General features: G+C 45.2%; 1 protein-coding gene across 1 annotated transcript in view; it reads left to right on the top strand.

Annotated features, from left to right (window-relative positions):
- The window catches only part of LOC143695452 (uncharacterized), a 31,567-nt gene extending 15,414 nt beyond the window's left edge, over positions 1–16,153 (top strand). The window contains exons 2-7 of the mRNA XM_077187815.1: positions 2,174–3,168; positions 7,208–7,259; positions 7,360–7,462; positions 8,675–8,838; positions 12,639–12,878; positions 13,501–16,153. Of these exons, the coding sequence (XP_077043930.1) occupies positions 2,174–3,168; positions 7,208–7,259; positions 7,360–7,462; positions 8,675–8,838; positions 12,639–12,878; positions 13,501–14,238 (2,292 nt within the window). The 3' untranslated portion in view covers positions 14,239–16,153. The remainder of the gene's footprint in view (positions 1–2,173; positions 3,169–7,207; positions 7,260–7,359; positions 7,463–8,674; positions 8,839–12,638; positions 12,879–13,500) is intronic.
- The last annotated feature ends 229 nt before the right edge of the window (positions 16,154–16,382 follow it).

Below are 16,382 nucleotides of genomic sequence, written 5' to 3'. Positions count from 1 at the left end.
ATATTCCACCAAACAAAATCTCAGCCCTCAATCACTGCTAATTTAAGGAGGTTTGAGCCAATCTGTGATCCTCCCACATCCAGGAGTGCCACCCTGTGAGAGCAGCAGTGCACATCCTGCCTCTAAACTGGGCACGTATTTTAGTGCAAAGGTTGGGCCGTGTTTACTGTTTCTTGCTATGCAAATACTTGTTTAAAAGTGAGCTCGGAAGATTGGTGTGGAACAAAGGCAAGACTGCACCGATATGCTGGGATGAAGGGAAGGAATACAAGAGAAGGAACAGAAAATCCCTCTACTCTTCTTCCAAGTGTAAGAAGCATCCTCTCCCTGAGGAAAGAGGAGCATATTCACTGGAAATCAGCAAGTTTTCAGTAAAATCCAAGTGGCAACAGCTGTATCTATAATTCTGATGGGAATTAGTAAATGGATCTAACTGTTAGGACCTGTAGCCTCTTAAATTGGCATAAAGTTTTGCTTGTTTCCCCTGGATTTTTACCATGAATTAACTAATCCAGACCGAACCCCAACATTTTATCTCTTGGAGAAAAGATCAGTAAATTTCTATTAGTATGTTTTGGTTTTACATGTGGGACTCCTAAGGGATCAGACAGAGAATAATATGTGTGTGGCAATGAATGTGGTTTCTTTTCCACTTGAGACTTCCAGCCATAATCCAGCCCAGGTGCCTTAAATGAGCAGCCTGTAGTTTATTCCACCATAATTAACATAAGCTTTGATTTAGATGACATTTTTACAAGTCAAATATTGGATTCCAAGTTGAATACAGAACACAGTTTCCACCCACGTTACTGTTTTGGTCCTTTTCTGTGGCCATCCTGCATCCACCCTGAAATCCCCCAAAATATCAGCAGCACCTGTTGGAAAACAAAGGTTGTGCCTCATAGAACAGGTCTGGCTTTTTGTTTCTATTTAGGAGCTTTTAACATTTGGTGTTCCTTTTTTTTTTTTCTTTCCATTTCAATATGAGCCAAGGGGAGGGACCAAGAGAAAAAAAATCTGGAGTATTTTGATCTTTGTGGCTTTATATGGACTTCATAAGCTTCGTTTGTTCTACTGCCAAGTTCTTTTGTGTTTAAATAGATAACAGACCAAGACAACTAATCATTTCCAATAAAAAAACCACACCAAACCCAAAGCATTCCCTTTCTTTTCCAATTAATGCTCGTAAACCCATGCTCCTAGGCCAGGCTTGTGACCTAAGCACTTCTGGGGTCTTTTTTTCTTTCCCTTTTCAAAAACAATTGTCTAAGGCACAGACTGGGCTCTGTGCTCTGCAAATTTATGAAAGAATCTTGAAAAAAGGCTCTGAGAGTGGCTTTGGGAGAGGGTAGTTGTAAATATGATGTGCAAAAGCAGCCTCATGCACCTTTAGAAAAGCACAGAATGGTGGTTTTTATGGCCACCATTTATGGACTTCCTTCCTCCTTGGAGGCTGGAGGCTATTTGTGGAGAAGGAAGAAATAGCAGATTTACATGGAACTGTCACTGTGTTATGTAAAATGCATGTTGGTTGCTGGTTTACTGGTGAGAGCTGATAACTGCTGTCACTATTTTGAGAGGCTTTGCACTTGAAAAAGAGACAATTTGCCCAATCAAAAGCAGCTACATTTTACTGAAGTAAATAAGGCTGAATGTCCTTGAAACAGAAGATGAGTTGGTTGGATGAATCATGGGTGATCATCAATGCAAAGGTTCTTTTTTTACATAAATATGTTTTTGTAATGAAAATAACACAGAGTTTTAAAGGCTGTGACACATTTTTCCTTTAGCTTCTTAAGGTTTTTCTCACACAACCAACTGTTTAGGGCAACACATTTGTGTGGTCAAAAAGTTGTATGTTTGCCAACGGCACAAATTATCAGTAGTAGGAAGTGAGAATTATGTGAATTACTTACGTGGGTTATATTTCTCTTGGAGGTTGACCATCCAATATACACTTCATAGTCTCTAAGAGTGGCTTCCTGTATTAGATTGATGCTCCACAAAAGTAGGAGCTAAGACTTGCACAAGCTTAATGAATTTCCCTGTCTCGGGGGTATCTTAAACCAGTCTCTGAAGGGAAAGAAAAGAGCTGGACCTTCTATTGGTCTGGCAGGCTGCATCCTGGGTGTAATCTATGGCAAGGTGTAAGATTCTTTGTTTTATTTCCCAGGTGTATTACTCCTGTGGTGCAGTGGTGGAATCAATGGAAAGAGGCCTGATTTTGTCACCAGGTTTTCCAAACAACTACTACCCAGGGACACACTGTGTCTGGCAGTTCTTCATTCCCATGAGGACCCATCTCATCTTGGAAATATTTGACTTTGACATTTTTGAGAGCTCTAGTGAAACTCCAACCCCCTGGGATGGCTTCTCAGCCCCTGCTACAACAGAAAATAAGGACATGCCTTCTCTTGAGGAAAACCTGGACTCTGCTGTCCACACCACAAAACCCTCTCTCCGGAGCTCGACATCGAAGGTGGCTCAGAACCTGAGCAGCACTGGAGACCAGTCAAAGGACCTTGCTGGTCACCTGGATGAACTTCCAGGAACCATCTCCAAAAAAAATGAAGCCAAGCAAGCATCTGAAGAAAACCAGTGGAAGCAGATGAAGGAACCCAAAGCAATGACCAAGGCTCAGCCAGAGGAGCTGCCATTCCCTGCGGCTGGTAGTGCCTCAATGCAGAGGCAAAACACCAGTAGCCTGGACACAGGAGAGGATTTGGAAGGGAAGGTGTTGCTTGCCCACCTAGCTGCTAGTGAGAAAGATGAAGTCACAGCAGAGAGCTGGACACTTCCCTCAACAGCACTGCCCATGGAAATCTCCTCCAGCCCTCAGTCAGCAGGGGATGTCTGTCCCCATGATGTGTTATACGTTTCCGATCTCATCACGTTTTCCTCTCGCTTCTGCGGCCCAAATTCCCCTGTAAACAAGACCCTGGTGTTTGGTTCATCTCTGGAAATGGTCGAGGTCATCATGGAGCTGATCACCACCACGGACCGGGGCCGAGGCTTTGCGATGCTGTTCGAGTACAGGAACATCAGTGACCCCGGCCCCGTGGGTGCTGTGAGGCAGGGCAGGAAGGAAAACATGATGCTGCTGGCAATTGTAACAGGGATTGTGGTCTTTGCTCTTGCTTTGCTCTCTGCCCTCTGCATAGCCTGCAGGTAAGGTGATGCCAGAGCCTTGGAAGCATGTGATGTTATCCACAGGGAAATGACCAGAGGAGAGTTACAATCACAGAGAAGAGCGACCTTTCCTTTGCTCTGCTAACTCCTGCTGTCCTCCAAATGTGGTGAAGTGGGTACAGAGGGACTCAATGCCCCTCACTGCTCCTGCCCTAGGCTCCTCAGTTTTCTTTCCTACTTCTACAGCTCCTGTACCTCAGATTTATTTTCTTTTTCCTGCAGAAATACCTGAACAGTCAGGAGCTTCCTGGGCATTTTTTGTTTCAATGGCAGTGGTGCCTTTGAATCTCAGCTTCTGGCTGATGGACAAAATCAGCAGAGAAAGATCATCCTTCCCTGAGTCTCCTGAGCACTCTGAGCTGACAGTCACTGCATCTTTTCACAGAGACCCCACAGTTTGGCTCTAACTAACCATCACTAGCACTCTGCAGAAAAGTAAATAATAACCAAAGTATTACCACATAGAATTAAGATTTAAAAATATTTTCCCATCTGTAGCATATTTTATCCAAGAGACTGTGCAGGAATTCTAAATTCAATGCATTCAGTGTGCTAAGAAGTCATCTGCACATCCCTTTGATGCTGGGGAAGAGCCCAGAGCCATGCTGCAGTAGCTCTCATTGTTCCCAAATGCAATCCAAAGCAATCCAGTCAAATGAGCTGATGGTCAGGCTGGGTTGTGGATTTCCAGGTCCTGATGCTAACTAGTTAAATGCTAACAGTTACACAAGCATGCCTCCATAGTCAATTGCCTTTCTTTTATGTATTTCTTTTCTCTATATCTATCCAAGGAACACTTCTCCGCCCCCCAGCATATGTTTGCATTTTTCTAACTCCCTAGTGAAAACATTTTTGTAGAGACCGTGATTTATTTCTCTCCCTTCCAACAAATTCAAAACAGAGCCCATTCTCCCCACGTTTTTGTCAAAATAAACATAGTTTTCCAAATGATTTGACTTCCATGAAAACATCAGGTAAACTGAAACAAACAGTGCTCCTTGCAGGGCTCCACTCTGGGCTGGATATTGGCAGGAGTGTTCATTTCCCAGAGCCATCAAGCAGCTGCTCTGCTTTCTCCCTTGCTGCATCCTCTGCCTCATCCAGTGTGAATCCTCCAGCCCCAGAGTCTCAGCATTGCCCAGAGCCCCTCAGCACTGGGGCTGGTTTGGCAGAGCAGTTTGCTTTTCCTTCTCCTGATGGAGGCTGCATTTTAGCTCTGGCAGAATAAACATGAAATGCACACCCATCACACTGGGCACCAGAGAACACAGGCACAGTGGTGAAGCTTAAATATCATCTCTGTTCTGTATACATAGAAATTCCTGCTTTCAGGGTCTCTGAGCTTTTTGTAGCTGTAAGAGTTAAATTTGCATGTACTACATTTAACTAACCTTTTTGTTTTTAAAGAGCTCGCAGAGCACTAATTTAGACCACAATTTTTTGCTAGCTCTAAAGGAAAAAGTCTGGTGGAAAATGTCTTCCAGATACCAAATACTTTATTTTTATACCCTTGCCAATCTTCAGAAGAGACAGAAACAGGCTCCCTTTGCTATGGCAGCAGTCTGGGCTGATACACATATTGAGTAGGCTGTTCCTGCTCCAATACCCCTATTTAATTTCACTGTAACAATCCATGAAGCAGAGTATTATTCAACCCAAAAAGTGCACCAGCAATCTGAGGCTCCACTGGCTGAGGTTTCCTCTGCAAAGCCTGTTTAGAAAGTCAGGCTATGCTGCTCACATTCACAGTTTGGCTTTCTGCTTGTTAGATGTTTACAAAATAATGTTCTGCTCTTGCTGACCAACAGGAAAAACAGTCCACAGGGCTTCAGCCCCACACACCAATGTTTTTGTGTTTTGGCCACTGGGAACACATCCTACAGGGGTCCCTATGGCACAGGATTAGGCTTGCCTCTTTTAACACTGGCATTTATGCCTCTTCATTGCTCTACAACTCTTTTTTTTTGGTTGTTGTTGTTGTTGTTTTGTTTTTTTTAAAGAAGATGTCTATACCTTAGCCAGCTATTGACTGAATCTAAATAGAGTCTACCCCTACTCCTTTAGCCTCTTGACAGGGTGTTTACTGTCCCAGCCTCCTGTACTCCCTGCATGCTGTTCCTGGGAAGCCTTGATTACACCACTCTATTTTTTGTCAGACTTAGAGCTTTTAAGGGGGACCAGGTGGCAGTGATGCCACGACCTGTGCTGAGTTACCTCCCCTGTGTTGCACCTTTTCTCCCTCTTTACTGAGCTAACTGCTGCAAGGGCATTGGTCTCTGGCCCCAGAACCCTGGCCCTGGCTGGAGCTTGCCTACAACTGGCAGCTGTGGGTTTTTAATGCAGCTCAGAATAAGACTGCTGAGGCCATTAAGCATTAAACTTCTTTTAGATTGAGCCCATCAAGCTCTATTTTATGCCTCTTGTCCTAAATAGGGGCTTGGAATGAGGTGTCCTATGTGTATTAGCCACAGTCTGTCCTCTCTGCAGAAAATGTCAGGGTGGGCTGGGGGGAGATGATGCTGCTTCAGCAGTGCAGCACACTCAGAACTGGGCCCAGCCTCCTGAGGCCCAGGGACGCTGTCCTGGCTGGCCTGGGCACTGCAGAGGATGCCAAGAGGAACCTGGAAGCTCTTGGCCTTGTAAACTTGCCTTCAACTTTCTTTTCTCTTTATACTTTATTTATTCCTCTGGTACCAGGTTCAGCTGTTGATTTTTTTTTTCCATTTCTATCTGCTGCTCTTGCTTAGCTAAAAGTAGCAGGCTCAGCCTTGCCAGGAGTAGAAATGGCCTGGGATGGGCTTGGCACCCACTGCCACTCCAGTGCACCAAGTCATCAGCAGTATCTGCTCAGGCTCATTGCATTGAGCAGGGCAAAGCTCTCTGGGGAAACTCCAAGTCTCTGCCACACTGCAGCTTTTGTTTTCTACTTGGGGAGGGAATGAAAGCTTCAGTTGTTAGTTGGCCAATAATTCTAATTACTTTTGGCCATGAAGCCTGGCTCGAGTAATGGGGGATTTTTTATTTTCTTTCCCAAGCCCCAGGAACAACAGATACGTCCGTCTTATTTAATTTTAATCCTGTCCCATGCAGTCAAACTTTGGCTGTATGGTTGCAACCCATGAATTGCAGCAGCACTTTAGGTCTGCATACCCTCCCAACCCTTGAGTGTGCAGTGACTCCATCAAGCCTTCAGTGTTGCCATCTCTCCCCCTTCAAGCTGCCCTGCCATCACCTGGGGTGAGAATCTGCCTTTGCAATAACCTGGGTTGCACCCCATCAGTCAGTGCCTAATGCTCCCCCGTGCCTGCACTGTCCCCTGGAGAACCATTGGGCACAGGCTGCCCTTGTTTCAGTCATTATCAGGTCCACCAGTGCCAGCCTTTCTTTGTGATGTCTTTAAGTCTTATTTGTCCAAAAGTTTATAACTCTAGTTGTTTCATAATCTGTTTTAGTAAAAATGTGAAAAAATGGCTAAGAACATGCATGTGTCTCCCTTCAGCCAAGAGGCACGTTCATCCCATCATCATCTGCCACAGCACTGCCTTTTAGTGAAACAGTCACACAAATGAGCAGCATCTGATGCTCTCTGCTTGCTAAATATAACCCAGTATGCAGTGTTAGCTATGCAGATTAAATATTCTGTCTAGCAGGACAAGAGGGATGTCACTGCCCAGACTGAAGGATCTCAGTCCTGCTGTTCAGTCACTGATGTGAAAGAGCAGCTGCCAGGGGGACCCTGGTGGGACTCGGCACAGGTCTGGGCTCTGCTCCTGCTTTTGCACGAGCAGAGGAAGAAGATGACAGCTTCTTCTCTTCTTCAGCTGCCTTTCCACCACATGAGCATATCATTTTCTCCCCTTGTTTACAGGCCTTGCTGCCTTGAGTCTTGGCAAGTATTTTGGATGCTCATAACCTGCTGGGTTCCCCTCGCAGGATGAGCAGAGCCGAGAACTTTCCCGCTGTGGATCTTTAACTCACTCGAGGGCTTGTTGTTGTTGTTGCTGTCTCTCCTTTCCAGGCAGAGAACGTGCCCCAAAAGGAGCTCATCCAACGCATGCAGTGACCAGGAGGTTAGTGCTAATGGCTTCGGCAATTGCTGTTTCTCTCTTTCATGTTGGCTGTTGCACTGTTTGTCTGACGATGTTTACTGGGGCATGTTCTGAGTTGTAGAACAGGATCCAGAACTCCACTGTCGATATCAATGAGCTCCAGCTGGTGGTGCCAAGCCGGGAGAATGAAAACAACAACCACTCTGTGAGCCGGGAGCAGGCGGGTGAGTGCGGGGCGTGGGTCGGGGCAGCCCCGAGCCCCGGCCACTCCATCAGATCTTTCATCAGAGCCTTCCTTCCCTCCGCCCTGCCGCTGTCCCGCCCGTGCACAGCTGGGGAACAGCTCCACAGCAGAAAGGCTCCGTTGTGGGCACTGTCCCTTGCTGCTCCCCCTCCCTGCCAGGGTAATTCCCCTGGCAAGGAGCTCCTGCAGGCGCAGCTCCAGCACAAGCTGTCACAGCACATGGCACTGCACAGACACTGGGTTAGCAGAGCAAACGTGTTGGGCTCGGGCTGCTACAAACAACCTGCACGGACCCATCAGCTGGGGAAGAGATGCACCTGCCCTGGGCCTAACTTTGTCCAGAAAGGAGGGGTTTTACAAAGCTCAGATTGTCTCTGGCCAGCTCCAGCTCCTCAGCTCCCTGTTCCTGTGGGTCTGGATGGATGGAGGTGCTTTGGGTGACATTTACCTCACAGTGTCCTTCCAGGAAAAAACATCCCAGCCAAGCTGCAGAGAATGTCACGTGCTGCAGTTTTGAGTCACAACACATGAACTGCCCCAGTGCCCCTTTTGGTTAGTGGAGGCCAACAGGGAGGAACTTTCTGCTGTGTTTCCATCAGTTTCCCAGTGAACCATCAGCCCCCACACACTCAGCTCTCACAAGGGTATCCACAAAAAGCTAATTCTGTACTCCCAGCCACGACAGCTGCCCATCTCCTTCTTGAGGAGGTTGTGGCTGGAGTTCTCCTTGCCTGGACTAGGTGACAGGCCTTGGGGACACGTGCAGACACACATCCCCTCCATGGCAGCCCCTGGAGCATCAGGCTGCCTGTAGGAGCAGATTCACTGGGGTTTAACCAAAAGCTACAGCTCCCAATATTAGCAGGTATGAGTAAATAAAAATAAATAATGAGTTGAGCGAGTTTGTAAGTTTCTGATCTGCAGGACAACCTCGTGTGTTTAACACAAGGAACTTCAGTTCATGTCTGTTTTTATTAGAAAGCAAACCCAAGGGTGTTTCTCCTCTCCTCTTTTGTTTTGTTTTTAAAAGCTTGCAGTTTCAGGAGACCAAACTGTTGACTTGAGTTTTGTTCTGGCTGGTGCAGCAGCCAGCCAAAGGCTGTTCTAGATTGTCTGGTGAGGGAGGGAGGAGTTGGAAACAGATGTCTTGGACTCTTGCAATGAGTCTTTATTGATTTTCTTCCTTTCTCAGTCACTTCCTGCAGAGGCAGCACAGAACGGTCTCCTCAGGACACTGACCCAGATGTGCCCTCCTCCATCTCTGCAGTGACCACGGAGACTGGGAGTGATGAAGTGTTTATCATTTCTGCTGGACCTGGCACCAGTGGGCTGAGCTTTACCACCTACAGGATACAGGTACATCCCCAGCATCTCCAGCAGGCTGCAGGATGTCCCTCTTGGACAGCCCTTGTCCATTTTTTGCCTAATGCCCATTTTCTAGAAAGGCAGGGCCTGAACCAGGCAGTTCTCTTACCCCTCAGGCTGAGCTGCTATCAAATGATGTGGACTGTGATCCCCTGAGCCTGTATCTTCCCAGCTTTGGGAAGAGCAAATGCAGAACCCTACTAGCAAATAAAGGAGATGTTTTCCAGCAGACAGTAGGATCAACCTGCAGAAATGTTAATTGGCAAAGCTGATGTTCCATTAAAATTACCACCTGCAGCAACTGAAGGACCTGAGGGTCAGACCTACCCCTGCCCACCCCTCCAAGTGATCAGGGAAGTTACTCAGCTCCTCAGCTTGGCAGAGGGTCTCACCAAGCTGATGTGAAAATTAACAGCTTAGGCTCCAAAAAAATCAAATACTTCAAGTGAAAGCACCGAGGCCCTCTCAGATTCACAGACAGAAACCTGAATTGATTCAGCAGGTTCTCTCTTATTTTAGCTATTTCCCCTGGAATCCTGGCCCTTTATTTGTTTAGAAACAGATGATGGCTCAGAAGCCTCAGGTCTGGCTGTCACCTCTTCAGCCCTGAGTGAGTGCAGACAGAGCACATCCATTGCAGGGTCTGCTAAAGCCTTTCCCAGGTCAATACTCTCTTCTCCAGTGCCCTGTCTCTTTTTCCCACAAGAGGATAAACAACCAGCACAAGGAACTCACATGCCCAGGACAGGCCATGTAATACTTCTGTCACAGTTTACAAAACAAAAGCATTCTGTATCCCTGCACTTGATTAGGAAATTAGCCAGGAGGCCAGGCTGGTCAGGATTTTCCTACACTGGTGTAAGACACGTGCTGAGCTTTCCTCCAGCTGCCACCCTGATGAAGAGAGAGAGGGAAAGAAGGGAAAACAGCTCTGGAGCCTTCCCTTGCCTGAATGTGACCTTCTGTGGAGCAGGGCACTGGGAGCTGGAGCCAGACTGGGCACCCTTGAACAAACCTGGTCCTTTCCAGAGCAGAGAGCTTCACCTGGTGGCAGCCCCACACACACCCAGCTTCTAGCAAGGAGGAAAAACCATTTTCCAGCCCCTTTTCCCCACTTTAGTCAGAAGGAACAAATACACACAACCCCCCCATTTCTATTCTGACATTGCTTCTGCAAGCAACCTTCAGAGGGCATTTTTACATTAAAAAAAAAAGAGTGTTAAAACAGTGAAAGTAACCCAAAGAATTAAACACATTATTAAGTCAGAAAGCATCTCCTGAGTGATGCCCATGCAGCACACAAGTGAGGCAATACTCCCAACCAAATTCCACAAGGAACCAAGGCTGGAAGCATGGCAGGACCTTTTTAAAAGCCCTGGGTCTTTCCCCACAGCTGAAGACCATCCTCTCCAGGGCTGTGAAAATTGAGCACAGCAGACTAATTCCAAACCTGCCCTCCAAGGGGTTCTCATCAGGCCACTCGATACTGAGGGCTCCTGGATGTCAGACGTGTTTACAGTTGAATTTTTAGGTGTGTATTTTTAGGGTGTGAAGTGCTGCTGGCCAGCCAGCCTCCAGGCCTCACAGAGGATGTGGTGTGTGGCTTTGTGGCCAGCAGAGGCAGTGGGATGAGATATCTGCTGGAGCCCAGCCCGTTCCTTGGCAGGAGCTGAGCAGTTATCCCCTTGTGAAAACGTGTGTGAAATCCTGAGCCTTCACAGTACAGTAAATAATGCCAGCAGACTCACCTCACGCAAAATGCTTGACTAGAATTTGTTAAATTATAAGGAGCTTTCATTAAAAAAATTATCTTGACCTTTTCCCTGAGAAATTGTGTCTGGCTGCTTGGTCCTTGCTGCCCACCAAGTGTGAGCCTGAGCTCAGCTGGGCCTGGGCCAGTGATTAACTGGCTTTGCTCTGCAGCTTTTGCTCTGCAGCTTTTCAAACCTATTTGAAGACACCAGTCCTGTGTTATGAGGGAAGAGCTGGGAGAGCAAAACACCCCCTCTGTTTGTGATTGGTGTGAGGAAATGGAGGGTGGGAGGGCTTCTGGGGAGATTCCAGGTGTCCTCCAGTAGTCATGGCTTTCTAAATCCCCTTTGGTTTAAGGCACCATTCACCCTTTGGATGACTTATGACTATGATCTTTGTCTTCTGATCAGACACTGCAAGTTTCAGATGCAAAGGTTTGAGTAAAGAGTATGATCATGGAAGTTTAACAAACATTTATTGCCAAAACATTTTCCAAAGTCTAAAAAATACACTGTTCATCTTCCCAGTTACTTCCTGTGTACCTATCTCAAAACCAGAGGCTAATTTTTACATCAGTTTGGAAGTATTTATAATAATATTAGAATAATAAATCCTAAGACAGCCTGAAGGGGCCACTAAGGAGAAGACAGGCAGCTTAAAATTTATAAATAAAGATTGTCCCTTTAATAAAATCTTAGACTAGGAGCTTAATATTGAAACCAACTTATGCAGAGCCTGATGCCTCTCCTGGCTTCCTACTGAGTTTCTTTTTCTGATCTAGTGCTAATTTCTTGCCTCTCTGCCCATCCATTTCCAATATGACACATTCACTAAATAGTTTCTTTGATTTGCAGAAACTTGGGAGATTCAGATTCTCAGAAATATCAAATTACATGTTTCTGGTTTCTCAGGATTTAAAATCCAGGACACTGTGGGATTTATTTCAGACACTCTTTAAGGACTGTAAACTTTGGAAATATGGATTTTTCATTCTTCTCATGACAACCATATTCGCACAGCTGAAAATTAAAAATATGTATAGAGTTGTGTAACAGGAGGCTTAAATAACAGGTGAAGTATTAGTAAGAATGAAAGGAGATTCACAGGAATGTCAGGAATTCTCTAACTTTCCTGGCTCTAAGCTCATATCAATATTAAGGATAAAAATTGCGATTTCAAATGCAACATCAGAACTTGTATGGAAGAGATGTTTGCCTATAGTCCATTCCCATGTCTGATCAACTCTGATCTTCACAGGGCTGGTGGCAGCAGTTTAATGTAGTCTCACCTTCTGATGATGCAAATTTTACAGCTGTCTGGATGTCTTGTTCTACTCCTAAGGCATGTTGTCCACCTGAAGAGCATTTTTTTATGTGCAATGCAAATTCCCTTGGCTCCAATCCAGTTCTTGTGCTTCTTGTTCTATTCAGCACAGACACTGAAAACAGATTATTTCCTTTCTCTTTATTTTTCATTATTTTTAATACTTCCCTTACATAGGATAAAGAGCATCACTTACTTCAGTCTTTTCCCCCCAACCTGTGCATTTTTGAGACTTCTGATTTTCTTGCTTGCTTCTGGATTTCTTTCAGTAGACTCCATCCTCCTTAAGTTTTATTTCCCCAGACAGACACACCTGGAGCCTTCCAAGAACCAAGCAGAGTGGAAGAATTCTGTTTTACACAGTGAAGTTTATGACTCTGATCTGTCAAATACTTCCAGTAAAATTAAGCTGTAGATATTTCATATATTTAGTGAGGGTTGTAGGACTATATCTTACATAACTGAAATTTCCCACTTCAGCTTTAAACCCGAAACTGGGGGAGCAGGGTAAAACTTTCCTCCAGGGAAGCCAGCGAGCTTCAGCCAGCACACTGGAACAGAAATGATGAGAAGTTGCATTCCTGACTCCTCTGAGAAGGACTCAATCTAACCTGACTGTTAGTGCAAATCTCTTGCACCAACGGCCTGTTTTCAAAGTGTTTTAAAAATGTTTTGATGAAAGATGCCTATAAGTGATCTTTATTTACCATTTTCAGGACAAAAACCTGAAAAGAAGCGTCACAAGCCCGGGCTCTGTGTCTGACTGGCTGAGCTCGCACCCTGCAGCCGCAGGGGCTGCAGAGAAGGGGAATGTGCAGCTGGAGAATCCCTGTCCCCGGCAGCGCACCTGGAGCGCCCGCACCTTCCACGACCTCCTGGCTCCAATACCACAGCTCCAGAAGAAATGGTGCAGCTGGAGCACCAACAGCCCCTTCACAAAGCTGGTTGACAGCAGTGTGAGTCCTGCAGGGAGGGGAGGGTGTTGGGGTCTCAGCTCCTGTGTTTCCCCACTGTTCACTGATGGGACACGTTTTTCCCCTTGGTCAGTGCCTCACCTCTCTGTCCTGCAGTGCAAACACATCTCAGTCCATCTTCCTCGGCGCATGGGAATGTCTCTGCCTAATTATATTGTAATTTAGCCAGGCTTTCCTAAAATATTAAGAAGCTGTATTTTCCAGCAGTTGGCACCTGGTTAAGAAATTATCCCCAGTCCAGAAGAACATTAAAAATTGCCTTCAGACAAGATTATCTCATTGAGTGTTCTGACATGTGCTTTTTTCCCCTGGTTATGCCTTGAATTTATTATAATTGGTGTATTATTATTGCACTGCAAGGAATCCGTAGGTGTGGCAGGGATATCTGGGTCTCACTGACTGTAGTCATCAAAACAACAGCTTGTCACAGAGCTAATAAAGGATGTTTCTTCCTTTTTAAGGTAATAACATAGGTTTTTGCTAAAGAATGCATCTTATCTCTAAAATAACCAGGAATTTTAACTTTTAGTTCTCTCGGGATCAAAATTTCGAGAGAGAGCTGCTTTTCATAGCATGTCTGCTAATTTTGTACTATTTTGTGCAGGGTTTTTCTACAGCTGCAAGACCCCAAGGTGTGCCAACCAGAAAGGTAATCTCAGCCACTGAGATAGAGGGAGCATCAGAGACTGTTTACTCTGATTCATCTGCCAGTAATGCCTCGTATCCCCTCACTCTGTCTGCACAGAGGCAGCGAAAGTTAACCTCCTGCAATTTGAAGAAATCCAGATTTGGAAACCCTTATTTTGGATTTTTAGCCAGTTCCCCTGACAGCAAACATATGAGGTCCTTGGATCCCTCAAGACATCTAGGGGCAGCATCTCCAGTTAACAGCCAAAGCCCCAAAAATCTTCTAGAGAGCTCCAACCCACTGAAAATCAACTTGGTCAACGGTTCAAAAACAAAGGAGCTTATGGTAGAAACAGATAAAAACAAACCAGTTTTTGTTATTTCTGAAGAAGGGGATGATCAGCAGCCTCTGGTCCTGGCAGAACACCTTAGTCAGTGTGGAGATCACCTGTCAGAGCAAAATGCTGTGTATGCTCCAGCCGTGCCAGAGAAGCAGCCGGTGGTTCTGACTGCGGAGAGGAACAGCTCTGCCCCCTTCACATCCAGCCTTCCCCTGTGGGCTAAATCCCCCACGGCATACAAAGGCCATGGGAAGGCCCCCAGCTCCTCCAGGGACCAGCAGAGCTCAGCAGGTGGGGACGCCAACACTGCTGAGCCCTCCCAGAACTGCGAGACCCCCGCTGCTCCCACGCTGTGCCAAGCTTCAGTCCAGTGATGAACTGGGAAAGATTGGAACATCAGTTCCCAAACCCAGGGGGAACAGGGACATGAGCAGAAGCTGTGCCCAGCAGCTGAGAGTGGCAGTCACGTTTGGCAGCTTTGTTGAGAGCAATCTTTCCTTCCCACACGTTGGGACTGAGATTACAAGGATACAAACCACAGCACAGATGCCATCTCCCCTTCAGCTCACTAACCTCATCTCTTCTCCATGAGACTTGGATGTAGTTTGTACCAGAAAGCATCCTCTGAAAAGGTACTTCAGACTGCAGAACCCCTTTTCTGGGATGGGAATGAAAGTAACCTGGGGCAGTCACCCTGTGGTTTGTATCTGAAATGTCAATCAGTCCCCTGTCCCTGTGGCATCACTTGAGTCTTTCTGTTGGGAGCTCTGAGTTAGCTCCTGCTTATAGCTCTGCCTGTACAATCCAAGCCTTGCCAAGCCAAGGATAAGAATTCAATCATGCATGTTTGCATACAGTTTTGTAAACTTCATTTTAAGTATTTCATAACTTCTACAGTCTAGCACAAAGCTTACCAAGCATTAGCAACTCTAATATTAAAGAGCAAGATTATCTCATCTCCTAACTCTTTAGAGAAGTGTACAGACAAGCTGAGCAACCCAATACCAGATGCTTGTTCTATTAAAGTCTGATGTAGCTTTATCTTTGTTAGGTCTACATAGGCTTAGAACACCTCAGTCCACTACATTAAATGACTCCTCATGGCAACAGGAGCATGTGTACAAAAACACTGAAATACTAGGAATAGTGTTCAGCATCCAACACTTGGATATTTGCAGCTGCTCTGATCCTACATTCACCAGCTGTTTATTGCTGGTAACGCACATTGACTAGAGAACTATTCCCCTTCCTTTAGCAGGCAAGACTTGAAAGACAAAATTAAGGTGGGGCAAACTTTGAGTGCTCACTTTCTTTAGAAATGAACCCTACATGGCTGTGCCTCCCTGAGTACAAATCCAGGGCATTCAATGAACACTGAACCAAAGGGAAGCCTGCTGGTCCTATTGCCTTTAATAACCCCATCAGTATTTTAATTTCCTCCTGGTGATATTTTCCTATCTTTGTAAGAGACTCCTGCATGTTTGTCCCACAATTCAGAATTGTTTTTCTTTCTTAAATGAAACAATTCCCTCTGAAGCTGCATTTTGCAGCTGAGACAGCACATTGTTTTAAAGCAATAGTATGTCATAAAAACAGGTGCCAGAAAGAAATCTCCTGCACAAGTCTTCCCCTGTATTAGCTGCAGTGTGCATCCAGTTATCTTAATCCTTCTCTGTGAAGGCATTTAAGACTGATTGCTGAAATATTTAACTGAATTATTTATGATTTCACCTGCTGTAACAGCTTCCATTTGCCACCATTAATGTCTGAGATATGCAACACAAGACTATAGGTTTTGCCTTATATTTTCTCTGTGTGTTTACATGTCTACCTAGACATAGAAGCTGTGCAGCTGGTAGCAGTGGAAGCAAAAACACATTTGCCCTTTAGCAGTTGACTCAAACATGAACAGCAAACAAGTCTCTGCATTTATTATTTCCAGACTCTGTTCAGTGCCTAAGTCTGGCTCCATGTTGGTTGGTTCTTTTTTGGTGGGTATTTTTTGTTGTTGTTGTTGTTGTTTAAATTAATGCTACTTGAGTCAAAGGGAAGAGATTAATATATTTATGGTTTTAAAAATATTTAGAATTCTTCAGTACTCTAACAATAACTTCCACTGCATTAAATTCATATACATTGTAATTTAATATTCTGTTACTTATTACATTTCTAAAGTTCGAAATACTAAAATCTACTTTTGAAAAGTACTTGTGTTCAATTATTGACAATAGTTACATTTGAAGGGCTGGAAAAAGTGGCTTTTTCAATAAAAGCATGTTTAACCACTCATTTCTATGGTGTAACAACACTTGATTTGTTTTGCTGAAAGCCTGAATTGTGCCTCAGAGCCTGTGGGGTACCCTGGTGGTGGCAGAAGAGCAGAAAAGCAAACAATACTTTTTAGATCCGTCCCAATTTCTCTGAGACCGAAGATGAGGTGGTTGTTTACACCATTACCTGTTGTGTAACCAAAGACCAGACTTTGCTCACCAGGTTTGTCCATCTGCTGCCAGAGGAG

Source organism: Agelaius phoeniceus, chromosome 18 (genome assembly GCF_051311805.1).
Source record: "Agelaius phoeniceus isolate bAgePho1 chromosome 18, bAgePho1.hap1, whole genome shotgun sequence".
Lineage (NCBI taxonomy): Eukaryota > Metazoa > Chordata > Aves > Passeriformes > Icteridae > Agelaius > Agelaius phoeniceus.
Note: the sequence above shows the minus strand (reverse complement) of the source record. Positions and strands in the feature narration are given on the sequence as shown.